General features: G+C 38.1%; 1 protein-coding gene across 1 annotated transcript in view; it reads left to right on the top strand.

The window, feature by feature from the left end:
• scn4ab (sodium channel, voltage-gated, type IV, alpha, b) overlaps positions 1-16,644 on the top strand; it is a 100,354-nt gene that overhangs the window by 11,218 nt on the left and 72,492 nt on the right. Inside the window, exons 2-5 of the mRNA XM_039739452.1 lie at positions 11,392-11,710; positions 12,077-12,195; positions 12,649-12,738; positions 15,031-15,159. Of these exons, the coding sequence (XP_039595386.1) occupies positions 11,392-11,710; positions 12,077-12,195; positions 12,649-12,738; positions 15,031-15,159 (657 nt within the window). The remainder of the gene's footprint in view (positions 1-11,391; positions 11,711-12,076; positions 12,196-12,648; positions 12,739-15,030; positions 15,160-16,644) is intronic.

The raw sequence follows: 16,644 nt of genomic DNA, 5'->3' as shown, positions 1-16,644 counted from the left end.
CCTCCCTTTCAATTGCCCAGCAGCATTTAAGTGGCAAGGAAAGAATTCACATTCATGAAGGGCACTCCATAAGAACATAAGAAATTTGTCAAACGAGAGAAGACCATTCAGTCCATCAAGCCAGTTTGTATAACTAATAGCTAAGCTGTCCCAGCATCTCATTCAGATTCTTCTGGAAGGTTGTCAAGGTTTCTGCTTCAACTACATGTCTCAGTAGTTTGTTCTGAGTGCCACAACTCTTTGTATAAAGATGTACTTCCTGGTGTCCTTGAGTACGTGATTCACCCTTAAGCCACAAGAATGTTGATGAATCCACTTTATCAATACCTTGTTTAGGTCTCCACAAACTCTCCTCTACTCAAGACTAAATAGGTTTAATTCTCTCTGAGTCTGTCAGAGTAGGACATGTTCTTTAAGTCCTGGGATGTACTTGGTTGCTCTCAGGCTCATCGCCTCCATGCCCTGCCACATTGATACAGTAATTCATGCAAAGAAGCCCCGAGCAAGTATTTATTGCGTACATGGACATACTTTTCAGTAGGCCAACATTCTTTATTAAAAACTTTTTTTTTTTATTGATCTTATCCATCCATTATCCAACAATCTATATACTAACTTCAGGGTCACAGAGGTCTGCTGGAGCCAATCCCAGCCAGCACAGGGCACAAGGCAGGAAACAAACACCAGGCAGGGCTCCAGCCCACCACAGGGCACGCACACACACACCCACTAAGGACAATTTAGAATCGCCAGTGCACCTAACCTGCATGTCTTTGGACTGTGGGAGGAAGCCGGAGCAACCGGAGGAAACCCACACAGGGAGAACATGCAAACTCCACACAGGGAGGACTTGGGAAGAGAACCCGGGACTCCTAACTGCCATGCCAGCCCTATTAGTCTTATGTAATATTCTAATTTTCTGAGATACTGAATTTTGAATTTTCATTACCTGTAGGCCATAATCAGCAAAATGAAAAGAAATTAACGCTTGAAATATATCACTCTGTGTGTAATGAATCCATATAATATATGAGCTTCACTTTTTGAATCAAATTACTGAAATAAATTCAGTTTTTGATGTTTTTATAATTTACTGAGATGCACCTGTAGATTACCTATTTCCATGATGACCCTACTTTAAATGTAAGTACCTTCATTAGTTTGTTGATCATGGATCCTTGTCAGTCCTACTAATTTAAGAACAAGGGACTCTTATGTACATGATGGTGCTGTCCCTCTTACACCATGATTTAAATGCAAGGCCCTCTATCACTGCTATGTTCCTGATTCCCCACCTCCCTACACTTCCCTATTTAGCTGTGCACCTTCGTTGCTCTTAAGATCTACAGTACATCACTCTACGAAAGTCTTGGTATAAGGGCTATCACCAGTTTCATAATCCTCCTTACTAGGCGTGTGCGATATACATCGTTTACGATTATATCTTAATTGCTGTTTTAACGATGTGCGGAATTAAATTGTCGAGTATTTAACTCGCTTTGCAAAAAAAAGAAAGAGTTCATTCACTAATGCAACAGTATAGACCACTGTGCGTGCGCAAAGCGAGTTGCGTAGGCATGAACGTCCAGCAAGCCGCAAGTTAGCGTCGCTCCCTGCCTCAAAATGAGTGAACAAACAGCACCAGATGATAAAACAACCTCGCCATCTACGTCGTCAGAGTTAATTGCCAGACATCGTTAATTCTCACTCGCAGTGGTTTGGTTTTGAAAAGACTGATATTGCTCAAAAGACGGCAATCTGCAAACTATGTGGTAAATCGGTTGCCGTTAAAGACAGCTCGACAACTAACATGCAACAAAAAACATGCAATAAAAAGCAACAGATGGCATGACATAACAAACGCCGTCACCAGTTACATCGCAAAAGATATGGTGCCAATTCAAGTGGTTGAGAGAGATGGTTTTAAACCACTATTGACTACTTTAGACCCAAGGAACAGACTGCCTGGCCGAAAATACAGTATTTCAGTCAAACAGCTCAGCCTAAGTTGTATGATTCGTGTTGCCAAACTCTGACGCATAAACTGCAAATGGTTTCACATTTTGCCACAACAACGGATTTATGGCCAAGCCGAACATCCGAGCCATACCTTTCCATGACGGTGCATTTCATTGACGAAAACTGGCAACTGCAAAGCTTTTGTTTGCAAACATCCTACTTCCCACAAGATCACACTGGCCACATCATTGTGCAAGGTCTGAAAGATGCGCTGGCATCATGGTCACTGCGAGAAGACCGCATGGTTTGCATGACAACAGACAGCGGGGCTAACGTTGTCAGTGCACTAGGGATTAATAACTGGAAGAGGCTACCTTGTTTTGGGCATAGGCTTCATATTGCGATTGGTGTGTAATTTGGGGTTCCTCTATAAAATGCAGTTTAGGTTAAATTGATCTTATTTATTATGACGTTTAAAAATACAAAAGACCTGATAAGTAAAGTTATAGAGGACAAAAATATAATTCAATATAATTTGAAATAATACATTACATTATCTTGGAATTATCATTATCGTCAAAGTCCCAGAAAATATCGAGATATTTTTTTTCCCAATATCGCACACCCCTACTCCTTACCTAATCTTATCATGCAAATGATCCTGTACTCCTACATCACCTTTTTTAAAATATGAATGATTTGATTGGTCTGGTGAGCCTACTCCACTTTTCTCCTTATTTAGATGTGATGGCTTTCATCATACTGATGACCCATGACTCTTCAGTCCCTGGCATACACTGTGATTTTTGGCATGATTTAAGCCCTTTTGCAGCCGTCAACTGATTTTTCTGAGTTGGCCAGAATATCAACTCCATTGACCCTTGTTTCACATGTAATATGAGAGGGGTTGCAATGTCCAGCTTCGTCAGCCATCATTTCTAGTGCAGTATGAGAAGGGCTGCAATGCTTGACTTCATCTTATGACTGAGCTGTTGTACCATCAGAAGAATGTCTGTCATGTCAGAAGCTGTAGTTGGCTGTCTTGTAGCGTGAGCAGTCTCAAAAGCCAATTTTCTGATGTCTCCATCACATTTCCTGAAATTCGTCGAGCAGTGACTGAAGTACATTGTACAGTACATTTGTGTTTTGCCATTGTCTTGTTTATTTTCAGCTTTTTGAAATCAAAAAGCTAACTATCATATAGCAACACACATTGAACTAAGTGGTCAATAACAAGAGTATCTTGGAAAACATTTACTGGAAGAACCTGAAATAACCTCACACAGTAGTAACCACCCAACTATCCATGTGTCTAGTTACACCTTTTTCTTTTCTTTATTGTATACTTTTAGCACAGCAAGAGCCAGCAATGCAGCCTGTGGCCATATTGTGTTTTTTTTTTGAATTGATAAAGCTTTATTGCAAAATGTCAGTGGTTAAAGCTGTCCATCAGGGCCATGTTCACTTATAGGCTGAGCACCCACGTTGTGGTATGTCAATTGGACTGAACATGTTTATACAGTTTGAGCCCATGGAGGACTGGTGACTCTATCATACAATAACAGTAGTTACTTGACCACAATTTCTAAAAAATTGCATAGTGTATGAACGAAATAACTGTGAGCGACCTCACCCACCTGATCATCTCATCTCTTTGTGAGGTGTGATTTCTTTTTGATTCTTCCATATTGAATGAGAAGTGTTCAGAACTGATGAAGACACAGAGCAATACTAAAATAATGAAATACTGAAGTGTTGTAGACAATGTTTATTCATTATACCATTACTGACACAAGAGCATGGCTGTAATAGTACAGCTGTACAATTTTTATCAAATAGAAGAAAACTGAATAGCCTGTAGGCAGAGATTTATGTTCTGCTGGTTTCCTTTTTTTGGTTTTATTACTTCATGTGGCACTTGCATCTTCCATGTAAATCATTACTTTGCTATATTTGTGTCATTGTTTTTAAGTTCTGCGGTGGGCTGGTGCCCTGCCTGGGGTTTATTTCCTGCCTTGCGCCCTGTGTTGGCAGGGATTGGCTCCAGCAGACCCTGTAGTTAATATATAGCGGGTTGGATAATGGATGGATGGATGTTTTTACGTTGACCTCATTTTGTTAAGGGCTTTTTTTTTTTTTTTCAAAATTGAAATCAACAAATATCTTCTGTTGACTGTTTTTAAATGTGATTATCATTTTTAAAAGTTTATTTAGTGTCTTTTATTCCAAAATGCTGCACATGACAAGCTTATATGGGTGCAACATTTCCATATGATTTTTTTACGGTTGGAATGCAGGTTGGTTAAATGAAAATCTCAAGGTTACGCAAAGAATCACAACTGGGAATGGAACTCTTATCCCTCTGGTTTAAAAACTCTCAACTTTACCCACCAGGCCTCACTACCTACCAGATAATGTGGATTATAAGTTTGATAGCAGTAATTCATACTACCTTTCATTGAAACTACAATTTTGGGGTCCTTAGTGTTCTGTCCTGTTTTTAATTTTGCATATATGAGCAGGCCTTGATACTTCTCGTCTATTTTATTAGAAATCTGAAATGTTATGTTTTAAATCCATCCATCCATTATCCAACCCGCTATATCCTAACTACAGGGTCACGGGGGTCTGCTGGAGCCAATCCCAGCCAAAATAAGGTGCAAGGCAGGAAACAAACCATGGGCAGGGTGCCAGGCCATCGCAGAGCACACACCCAGAACAATTTAGAATCGCCAATGCGCCTAACCTGCATGTCTTTGGACTGTGGGAGGAAACCCACGCAGACACTGGGAGAACATGCAAACTCCACACGGGGAGGATCCGGGAAGTGAACCCGGGTCTCTACCTGCAAGGCAGCAGTGCTACCCACTGCGCAACCGTGCCGCCCATGTTCTATTATTTACTTGCTAATCTATCTTCTATATAAACGTCTTCGTGTGGAAGTGTGTGTGTGTGTCTGTCTGGCCTGGTAGTGTGAGGTTACAGCATGAAGCTCAAAAAAAGTGACTCTGTCGCCAACTGTGCTGCCCATGTTCTAAATCACACAAGTAAATAGACCCTTGCATAGATTAATGTCCCATCCAAGTTTTGTTCATTTTGGTTTTTTTGTGCCTCTGTGTTAGAAGATTCAGAAAATGGAAGAAAAGAAAGTTTGGTTCCCCAGTTTTGTTTCTTTTAAACTTTTATAAAACCAATGACCAATGTGAGTTCTGTTTACATCATATACCAAGAACTAATTTTATTAGACTAGGGGGCATTGCCCTCTGCTCACTTCTCTCACCCACCCCCCGGGGCCTGCGCTACGCACCAATCACTTAGCATCTCTGTTTTGCGTATGTGGATTTCACTTTCACCAAACAAATCTTTTTATACTCGCAAATACGCCTCTTCATTGGGAAGAAACACTACTTTTCCCTGATGGCAACACGAATTAGACGATCTACAAGTCTCTGACTTAAAATTTAAATCCGAAAAATATATTCAATCTCTTTTCACTGTTCTGTTATTTCACCGAGTAATTTCCATTTGTTTGCACTAATGCAATCTTTACTCTTTTTGAGACTTTCGAATTTTCCTACTTACATTATCTCTAACCTGCTCTGCATGTGTATCGTGGCAACGTTTTCGAACCTCTTTACGACGTTCTACTTTGTCAAGTACTCAATGTCTGTTATTTTGGTCCCTGGGCGTGATTAAATCTCGTGGCACAAAGTCTGGTCTCGCGGGGTGTGAAAGTATCTCTCTGAAAAAGTCTTGTCTCATCCCAGAATTTTTTTGTTATAATAGAGAGACATGAATTAATGACACTTCTTACTAAGACAGACAAAAGTTGCTAACCATGAGCAACAAATGCAAGAGAAATCTAAACATGCACTAAATCCAGATGTCCAAAATTTTCAGAAGTGAGAAAAAATTGGTTCAGCAGAATTCTTTTAGCTGATGAGTGTCACTAGTTGTTGAGCACAGCTAGTGGAGAGGAGACTAATGGCAGGCATACACTTTGCAAATTTTTAAAAACTGTAGACAAAAGACTATTCACACTGCACAACAGAGTTGCCAGTCCTATGTGTGCTCAACCTATACAGTAGAAGCACATTTGGCCTGGTTAACATGCCCCAACATGGGGGTGCAGACTATATGTGGTGTACATGTCCCCGATTAAAGTTTTACCCTTTCAGCAAAACATGATGGCCTCAAGCTTCTTACATGTCAACAAAGAAAAGAGCTTCTTTCCTGACTTTTGCTAGTACTGTGGTTTGAAGCTTTAAAGAAAAGAAAAAGGCGTAAATGGACACACAGATGGTTGAGGTGCAAACAGTAAAATCTGTCTATTTGAATTGAGGTATGTAGTCGGTGTAATTTACCATAGTGTGTGTTTATTTCTGGTTCTTCCAGTAAAGGTTTCCTAAGATACTCTTCTCATTAGACATTTAGTTGTATGTGTATTAGTATATGACAGGGGTGGGCAATGTCGGTCCTGGAGAGGCACAGTGGCTGCAGGTTTTCATTTCAACCCAATTGCATAATTAGAAACTAATCCTTGCCAATCTCAGACCGTCTTTAATTTTATGGCTTATTAGTCTGCAATGTAAGGTTCTTATATCGTAGATTTTTTCCTTTCCAAGGATATCATCCAAATGATGTGGAGCCTAAAACGGATTATTTTCAGTCTGTCACATTTTATTAAATCAAACCGTGCATGATGAACACACAGAGATATAAATGGAAACAAGCGAGATGGAGAACTACAGTACTGGCTACTTTGTCATTTACATCTTATTGCTAATACGGAGCCATTAAAACCGTGAATGCAGCTGTTAAAGATTAAAATAAGTAATCTATATATCTATATCTATAATCTACATATCTATATCTACTTTGGGGTGCGAGCAGCTGTTGCTGGGGGTGCCAGAATCCATTGAGGAAGCAAAATTAAAAACATTATTTGTACAAAATCTTAATTTATTTATCCATTCCTAAATAATTAAATGGGCAGGCTATTTCATATCAGTGCAATACGCTGCTTGTTAAAACGGATGACTCCTGCTCATACGTGTAAGTATGCGTGGATATTATGAAGTATCGTTTCTGTTCAAGTTCTATTTAAATTTTAAATATAAGTAATTTTTATTTGGTCGACAGAAATATGTTTAGTAGGAATGAAAGTTAAATTTAATCATCATTGCATAAATTTTTCTTCACCATAGAAATTTAAAGACTAAATCCAACTTCCATTACTACGAAAGATATTTCTGGCGACTAAATAGAACCTACTTATATCCAAAATCGAGCAATTGAGCTGTTGCCTGCCTGACTGAATAAGTCACCCTCGCTTCGCTCTTACTTTTTTACCGTTCATTTAATCATGGCTAGTCGCGGAAAAATTATAACATGGAAGGAGGATTAAACTGAGTATGGCTTTACCAAAACAATTATTGATGGCGAAAAAAGTATAAATTATTCATAAAACTTCAATTGGTGATCTTTTTTTCTGCGTTAACCTCATTTTTTTTCATACTTCTACTCAAACCAAGGGGGTGCGAGGGTAAAATGAATCGGTGATATATATACAGTATATTGAATATATTGAAATATTTTTACTGTGAAATAATGCAAACAGTGCAGCGGCATGTGCTTCGCCCTAATATATATATAACTTTTGAGAATGCAACGTATAGTTTTGTCCAGGAGGAAAGCAATCTTGCCTGAAAGCAATGGCAACCTTTTGTAGGGTGTGTCCCTGAGACTTATTAATTGTCATCGCGAAGCAGAGCCTTACTGAAATTTTGAGGCATTTCAATTGAAATGGGAGATCAGAGGGTATAACGGTGACGCAAGGAATACATTGAGTGTGGAGAAACTCTAGAGACAGCGTGTGTATTAACTTGTGGATTTTTCTGTGAGTATTTGGTGGCAGTGTGACGAAGTTGCTTCGGGAGAACGGCGTTAGCCGCGGTGCTCAGCTCAGAGCGAAATGAGGTGAATGGAAGGGGAGATGATGACGTCACTCCTCCACCCGCCGTAATTGTCAATCCCCCTACAAACACAGTCTCTCGGAATTTGCATAAGCACAGCCTCTCACCATCAATTTGAACTTAGTTACAAAGTGATTAAAACTGTCGTTTATACCCTGCGTCCTCTCATTAAACTGTCTGTCTATGAACTTAATTTAAACTTTATAGGTTTACACTGTGCTTTGTTTCTGCAGTAGCTGCACTTATGAATATGCATTGGCCTCACTCACTGAGTGCAAGGGAAAAAAAAATGTAGTCTATAAGTTATTAAAAGTAAAACATTAACGTTTTGTTCAGTTTCTTCCTACAGCAATTTTAACTCCGTTACAAAGTGATCCAAAGTCTCGTTTATACCTCGTGTCGGGAGTGTGTCTATAAACTTAATATAAACTTACGGTTCACGCCGTGCTTTGCTTCCGCAGTAGCTGTACTTATGAATATGCTTGTATTTATGAATACGCTTGTATGCATCACTTGCTTCATAATCTTTCTCTGCCTTCTCAATTGTGAAATGGCGTTTTCTATTCAGCGTTGTTTGGAGGTCTTCCTTGTTCTCTACGTACTTGCGTAGGAGGCGTGATGATGTCACACGAAACTCCGCCCCCCACGTCCATCCAGCTCAACTCCATTACAGTATATGGAGGAAAATTAGCTTCCATTTATGACCATTACGCGTAGAATTTCGAAATGAAACCTGCCCAACTTTTGTAAGTAAGCTGTAAGGAATGAGCCAGTCAAATTTCAGCCTTCTACATACACGGGAAGTTGGAGAATTAGTGAGTGAGTGAGTGAGTGAGTGAGTGAGTGAGTCAGTCAGTCAGTCAGTCAGTCAGTGAGGGCTTTGCCATTTATTAGTATAGATAATTGACTTCTCATTAAGAAACTGAGTTGGAAGAAAAACCTGCAGCCACTGTGACTCTCCAGGACCGACATTGTCCACCCCGTTATATGATACATGTATTTAGATTTTTGAAATGGTATGACAACGGCAATGCTCATTGTGTACTATACTGTGACCAATGCACAATGAAATTCTATGGCAACATCAGGAATTCAGCTTGTGAGACTACTCATACTAGAAAGCTGACTGAATTTCCTGACATAACAGAACTTCACCCACTCATTTGATGGCCCAATTGTAAGTTGCAATTAGGCATCGCCTGCGGTGGGCTGGCGTCCTGCCCGGGGTTTGTTTCCTGCCTTGTGCCCTGTGTTGGCTGGGATTGGCTCCAGCAGACCCCCGTGACCCTGTAGTTAGGATATAGCGGGTTGGATAATGGATGGAATCCGGCATCGCAGCCCCTCTCATACTGCATGTGAAATGATGGCCAAACAAGCTGAAATTCGGTCCAATTTAGAAAACCAGCCAGCGACTGCAATTCGAACTTAGAATCACGGCAAAATCACACAGCGTATGCTCAGCATCAGGGAAACTGCATGTAAGAAGGAAAATGGGAAGTCTTTTCTCACAGAAGCAGTGGTTCTCAAGTTTAGTCCTCCATTGGGCGCAGAGTTTTGTCCCAGTCAGTTTCACAATCAGTGAGTCATTGTCTCCCTTAATTCATCTCATCATTTATTTCTTCTTTTATTTTATATTTAAAAATGTCAATAGAGCTAGATTAATATCTTTAGATACTTACCTTTCTCATTTTATTTTTGATTCACTTTTTTGAGTTTACTGTAATAATTTATATCTGAATACTAATGATAAATGACAAGTAGGGCAACCAACACTGAGTGCTAAGGGCAGCTACTGTATTTTAGTGTTACTCACATTTGTGCTTATTAGTAAATAATAATATAAATAACCCAAAAATTGAAAAAGAACAAAATGCTAAAAAACAAAAAAGAATTCTTATGTTTCTGAATTCCTGCTTCATTCAGTAAAAATATGTAGCATAACCGGTTTGTTATTTCTGGATTGATACAAAAAACACATAAACCATGAAGAAGAAACAAATTGCTTGGGATGTAAACCTTCAGACACAGAGGGGCCTCCAGGTCTGAACTTGAGAACCAATGACATGGAGAAATGTACAAGTGACTGTTGAGCTGTGTACATGAAGTTAAGGTTTTGACTGTTTTAAAAAAGTAAAAATGGACAGCATATTGGTTCAGTTTCATTATTAGCTACCCAGACAAGCTTGACTGACTGTATGTTTTCTCGTTTTAGGTAACATTGTAAATGTGTCCAGTGAAAAAGCTTAGAGGTCTACCAAATTTATTTTTCTAAGATTAGTATAAACCTCTAATATCCTCCATTAAGAAAGGTATATTTGGAATCCTTTTATGCTACACTGCTAATTAAAAAAACACAAAAAAACAAAACTGACCATAGAATATAAACCCCCAGCCGTCAATAAAGATTTCCATTGCTTTCATGTAAAAGCTTAAATGTCTCCTGTTAGAAAAAAAAAAAAAAAACACTGGAAATTGTGGGGTGTCGCTCTTTTATCAAAAATGTATTTGTTATTTTTTATTTGTCAAATGGGAGGCCTCTCTAGTAATTTATCATGGTGTAGCTTTCTAATATGATATGAAGAAAGTGAAAAAAATATAAAAAAATAGTCATGAATATATTATAGAAGTACGGTTGACAGCATCACAGCATTGGGGTTCCCTTTTGCAAATTGACATGATGCTAAGGCTGTGGGTGTCTTCTCACGGAGTTTGCCAGATCTTCTTGTAAACCTGGTACAGGTAGTAGGATTGTATCAATGGGTAAAGCTAACCCAGGGTTTAAATGAGATGTAAAATTCAGCTTTGCAGTTATTGCTGCAAGAATAGGCACCACAATCAAAATAAAATGCTTTGTAATGGTGTAGAAGACTTTAAAATGTCTTTAGAACATAGAACAATTTTTTGTCAAGAAAGTAGTTGAGCGCATGATCAGTATCAGAATTTGTTTTTATTTTAATGTACAGGTATTTAACCTGGTAGCTTTTGGGGATGGTCATCCAATTGTTTTGTCAGCCTTATATAATCAAGTATCCCATTAAAAATTTCCCCAGTGGAGATCTGCGCTTTTTTAGCACTTAACAATTCACAAATGTCTATATGTTTTCATACAAAGCTAGCTCTTCATGGTTTGCCACTTTACTAGACTATTCATATTATTGGATTGATTTGATCTTCATTAAGAAGTTGAAACAGACATCATTGAAGAGTTCAAAACTGACTTTGACATTATTACGCAGATTCTACTCACGTATAAGAATCATAGCTTATATGGCGAGTTGCAGACTAATAGAAAATGAAAGCCTGCTTGATGTAACCACTCAAGGCTTTAATGGGAACACTGACCCAGAAACACAGAGTGGTGCAAAGAAGAACTGCTCCCACGGAGTTTATTGTGAAACAGTGACAGAGCAATCCAATGCCAATTCATATTTCTGTTATTTATTTTTTTTTTTCCCAGGCGTTTACTGCGAAGGCGGAAGACAGGGGAACCACTTTTGGTGCAGAATGAGAAGATGGCACCCTTGCTCATTCCAACAGGCCCTGATGTTTTTCGTCGCTTCACTTCAGAGTCCTTGGCAGAGATTGAGAAACGCATCCTCAAAGAAAAGGCTGAAAAAGACAGACGGCAGCATTATGAAATCTCGGAAGAAGACCTTCCCAAGCCAAACAGTGATCTAGAGGCTGGAAAACCACTGCCTTTCATATATGGTGATCCTCCACCCAATGTCCTTACTGAACCTTTAGAGGACCTGGACCCATTCTACAATACACAGAAAGTTGGTGAACATTATGCATTCACTATTGTTTTTATTCTTTACTGAGTTTAGCTCCCCATGCAGTTCTTTTCACAAATTGTTATTAATAAAGGTAGGCAGTGAGTTCAATGCAGTTCAAACTACATTGTCACATTCATAGAATGGAAACCCCCTGACCAAATAGGTTAGTTAAATCGAGTGTGCAAACAACCAAAGATAATCTATTTAAAGAGGTTTGAATAATCTGCCAAAGATTATATTTTAAGGTCATATGTTTAATTAGGTTACTGTTGATGAATGAAAGTTATCTGTAAAGTCCCAGTATTACAGGCATCTGAAGAATATTTTTCAGAATGAGTGTTTAACACTTTTTTTTTTTTTCCCCAGACTTTTATAGTCTTAAGTAAAGGGAAGGCAATCTACAGGTTTAACGCTGAGCCGGCCTGCTATATTTTGAGTCCCTTCAATCCAATTCGGAGGGCTGCCATCAAAATTCTTATACATTCATATCCTTTTTTTACAAAGTTCTGCAACATGAGGAAAAAGAATTTAAAAAAATATCAACTGTAGATTTTTCTCTGTATGTCTGTATATCCTTTACAGTGCCTTTCACCCTAAATACTTGATAGAATTTCTTCTATTTGTCACAAAGTCACAGTTCTAAGTCACTACTTACAAGAGAAGTGGTGAAACTGCATCCCATAGATCTTCCTGAACACTATAAAGAGAAAGTGGTCCTCAATGAACTTATTTAATTTGAATACAAAACAGCAACTGCCATAAGAATTTACTTGAGCTACTGTACAAGTTCTGTCGTTACAGTTTCCTCTTTTTAGCAAAACTGTTTTATTAATGAGAGCTATTATTTAACATATCATTTTTAAAGTTCCATTTTATGTTGCATTTTTCAGGATTTGCTTTCTTTAAATTCTGTTGCTTTATCCTTAACTCATTTTCAAATTATTTAGCATGTTCATCATGATCACAATTCTAACAAATTGTGTGTTTATGGCGATGAGTGACCCACCATCTTGGAGCAAAAATGTAGAGTAAGTAGATCTTCATAGCTTGAAATACTTGTCATTTAAGGCTTTAAATTGATTCTTGTCATTTCATTAGAAGTGACTTCATTACTGCTGGACCTCTGAGCTGAAGGTCAGAAATTTTTATTTTGAACTAAAACACAAGTAGGTCTTTGCATCAGTAGATTGAGACCACAAAAATATTAAGTTATGAACATCCATGTTTAAAGCTGTCACCTCAAGCCTTCAATTTTTGATGGATAAATAGGCTGTGTAATAAAGTGAAAAGTATTTAGCCAAAATTGTGTGATGAATCAGCAAAATAAAGGACTTTGCTGTAAAATCAGAAATATATTTACAGCTTTATAGTTTTATAGGGACAAAACTGTCACATGTACAGGGTGTAGAGAAATATTTACATGCATGTGCTAATCAAATACTGTACATAAGTCATATATTCTATATGTTCTATTCAATTTTAGGACAGCGTATTATATTATTATTATTATAGGGCAGCATGGTATAGTATATTTTATTGTGGTGTTTCTGCATTGCTGGGATAGGCTCCATCTGCCCTGTGACCCTCTGTGATGGAGGAAACTTGCAAGGTTTATGCAGACAGTGCCAGGCTGGGCTTTGAAAGTCTATACTGTGCAGCTGTTATAACCTCCGCACTAACCACTGCACTTCAGTCCTACTGCTCTCCTCTGTTCCATTTTATTCTGGATAGCACAATGGCAGGTAGTCTTTAGTTCTGCAGACACACATCTCAAGAGTTCTAGGTTCATAACCTGGTCCAGTTACTGATGGTGTGATGTTTACAAGTTCTACCCAACTATCAATATGTGGCCCTAAACTGGATACTTGAGTTATGTAATGGATGGGCAGAAGATTATTGTATTATATCAGATCAATGTACAGTATAATATAGTAGTTACTTTTCCTGCATGAACAATCTGTTTCTAGTTTAATGCTGACTGGATGTTATACAGGGTAACTCAGGGAAATGGGAAATTTTGGAACTAGGTGTTTTGGTGACCCTGGGGCATCGGCAGTTGTTTGGGACCAACACGACGATTGTTTGGAAGGCGTGTAATTTTCCCAACAGTGACATTCCAGGGCCTCCAAGATCACCGTATCTCACTGTTGATTTTTTTTTTCTGTGGGGACATCTTAAAAGCCAAGTGTATTACACACATCGTGCAACCATTGCTGAACTGAAAAGGAGAATTGAAGAGAAAATCGCTGGCATTGCTGTTGACATGTTACATCAATCAATGCAGAATTTCCACGACAGGCTGTCAGAATGTGTACGGAGAAATGGACATCTTCATGAAGTTTATTTCAAAACATAAAATGAATGTTGATTTCCATCATTAATTGCATATCCTGTACAATACATTTCATCATTAAATATATTTTGTAATGTGTTTATTTGTGCATTGAACGTCAATTAAAAATTTCTCATTTCCCTACGCCACCCTGTATTTCCCTAAGAATATGCTCATTTAAACATATTTATTCCTTAGTTAATAATCTTAGAAATCCCAGCTTTTAAAACACCTTTCCTACCAGACCATTTGTGGCAGAGTCCATTTTCCTTAATTATGTACCTATGAAAATTATTTTCTGTTTATTCATTTTGTAACATACTAAACCAGCATGTTGGTATAATTATTAAGCAAAAAATAGAAATAGGTGTGTATTTATCTATATAATTTTATAAATAGAGGTGTGAGTGGAAAGAACCTTTCTGGTGTCTCCTGATGTCAGCAGTAAGGCCAAGCAGTGAGCTGTTGATATATTAAAAAAAAAAGTCTTTCACTTCAGTGTGGGTGACACAAAGAAGAAAATAAAATAAAAGAACTGATGAGATAATGCAAGAAGCAGAGCTGTGGCTCTGAGGTAACTGTTTGTTAGGGTGGCTTATCCACTTCTATAATTCCAACAGTTATCACTTTCTCTCTCACTTAAGACCCTGGAACAGTATATCTTATTCCCACTTTCTTCAGGATTCAGACATTTACAGGCCTGAGGTACATCTAACCTCATCCTAATACTCTTTGGGTTAATCCTGAGCCAAGACCAGCAACAATTTTGGAGACACACACATGCATAATGCCTGTCTAACCGCACAAGCGTGCTGCTTTTAACTAATTGGGTTCCCCATGTCATGTCTGCCACTCTGGTACCCTTTGAATTCTTGGCAATCAATTGTAGACCAAACAGCCCTTCATCCAAATATATAAATGTTGAATCTGATGCATTTTAGTTGTTTATGTAATAATCAAAAATAGTCAAAACTTCTTTGTTTTCTAGGTATGCTTTCACTGGAATTTATACTTTTGAAGCATTGGTCAAGATTTTAGCTAGGGGCTTTTGCATTGGTGGTTTCACATTCCTGAAAGATCCTTGGAACTGGCTTGACTTTAGCGTCATCACCATGGCGTAAGTGTGTGAAAGTAACCCATTGTTCTTAATCTCCATTATGATGTTCATTCTAAAGGAGCAATGAAAAGACTTGTCATGTGACTTGCATTTAGATTCATTGCAGGTATTTCTGTTTCTGTCACCGTTTGCATCTATGCAAGTCTGCCAGTCTGTCTGTAGGCTTATTGGTATGTGTCTGTCTTTTTATCTCTCTCCTGTGTCTTTCTGTCTATCTGTCTGGCTTCAGAAAATGGTCTTACAATTTAATGCCCCAGCAAAAAAGCTCCAGAAGTAGACAGGATTGTGGACGATGAAAAAGTCCGCAACCTCCCGATGTCTATCAGTGGGGTGATTTGGAGCAACTGCTGGATGTAAGGCTTTATGTTTTGAAAGCAGGTGATAATACAACTAATCTGAAATGTACAGTTAGGCCCATAAATATTTGGACAGTGACAACTTTTTTCTCATTTTGGTTCTGTACATTACCACAATGAATTTTAAATGAAACAACTCCGATGCAGTTGAAGTGCGACTTTCAGCTTTAATTCAGTGGGTTGAACAAAAAGATTGCATAAAAATGTGAGGCAACTAAAGCATTTTTTTAATACAATCCCTTCATTTCAAGAAAAGGCTAGATTGGGCTTTGCTAAAGAACATCTAAAAAAGCCACCAAGTTCTTCCTTGAGAACCCTGAATACCATGAGGACTGATTGAGGTCATTTATGTTAGGCAGAATGCCTAGAGGCGGCTGGGCGGTCTCGTGGCCTGGAACCCCTGCAGATTTTATTTTTTTCTCCAGCCATCTGGAGTTTTTCTTTTTGTTTTTTCTGTCTTCCCTGGCCATCGGATCTTACTTTTTTCTATTTTAATTAGTGTTCCCTTATTCTAATTTTTATTTATTTTGCCTTTTTTCTCTTTCTTCATCATGTAAAGCACTTTGAGCTGCATACTTTCTATGAAAATGTGCTATATAAATAAATGTTGTTGAAACCAATAATAATAATAACAATATACATTATTTGCGGTGGTCTGGCGCCCTGCCCAGGGTTTGTTCCTGCCTTGTGCCCTGTGCTGGCTGGGATTGACTCCAGCATACCACCGTGGCCCTGTGTTAGGATATAGCCGGTTGGAGAATAACTGATTGGACTGACTAATATACAGTATAGCAAAATACCCGCGCTTCGCAGCGGAGAAGTAGTGTGTTAAAGAAGCAATGAAAAAGAAAAGGAAACATTTTGAAAATAACGTAACATGATTGTCAATGTAATTGTTTTGTCACTGTTGTGAGTGATGAGTGTTGTTGTCATATATATATATATATATATATATATATATATTTACACACACACATAAACATATATATATATACATATCTATACATATACACATATATACATACATATATATCTACATATATACACATACATATACACACACACATAAATGCATACACACATACATACATACACACACATATATACACACAAATACATATATATATAC

This window comes from Polypterus senegalus, chromosome 17 (assembly GCF_016835505.1).
Source record: "Polypterus senegalus isolate Bchr_013 chromosome 17, ASM1683550v1, whole genome shotgun sequence".
Classification (NCBI taxonomy): domain Eukaryota; kingdom Metazoa; phylum Chordata; class Cladistia; order Polypteriformes; family Polypteridae; genus Polypterus; species Polypterus senegalus.
Note: the sequence above shows the minus strand (reverse complement) of the source record. Positions and strands in the feature narration are given on the sequence as shown.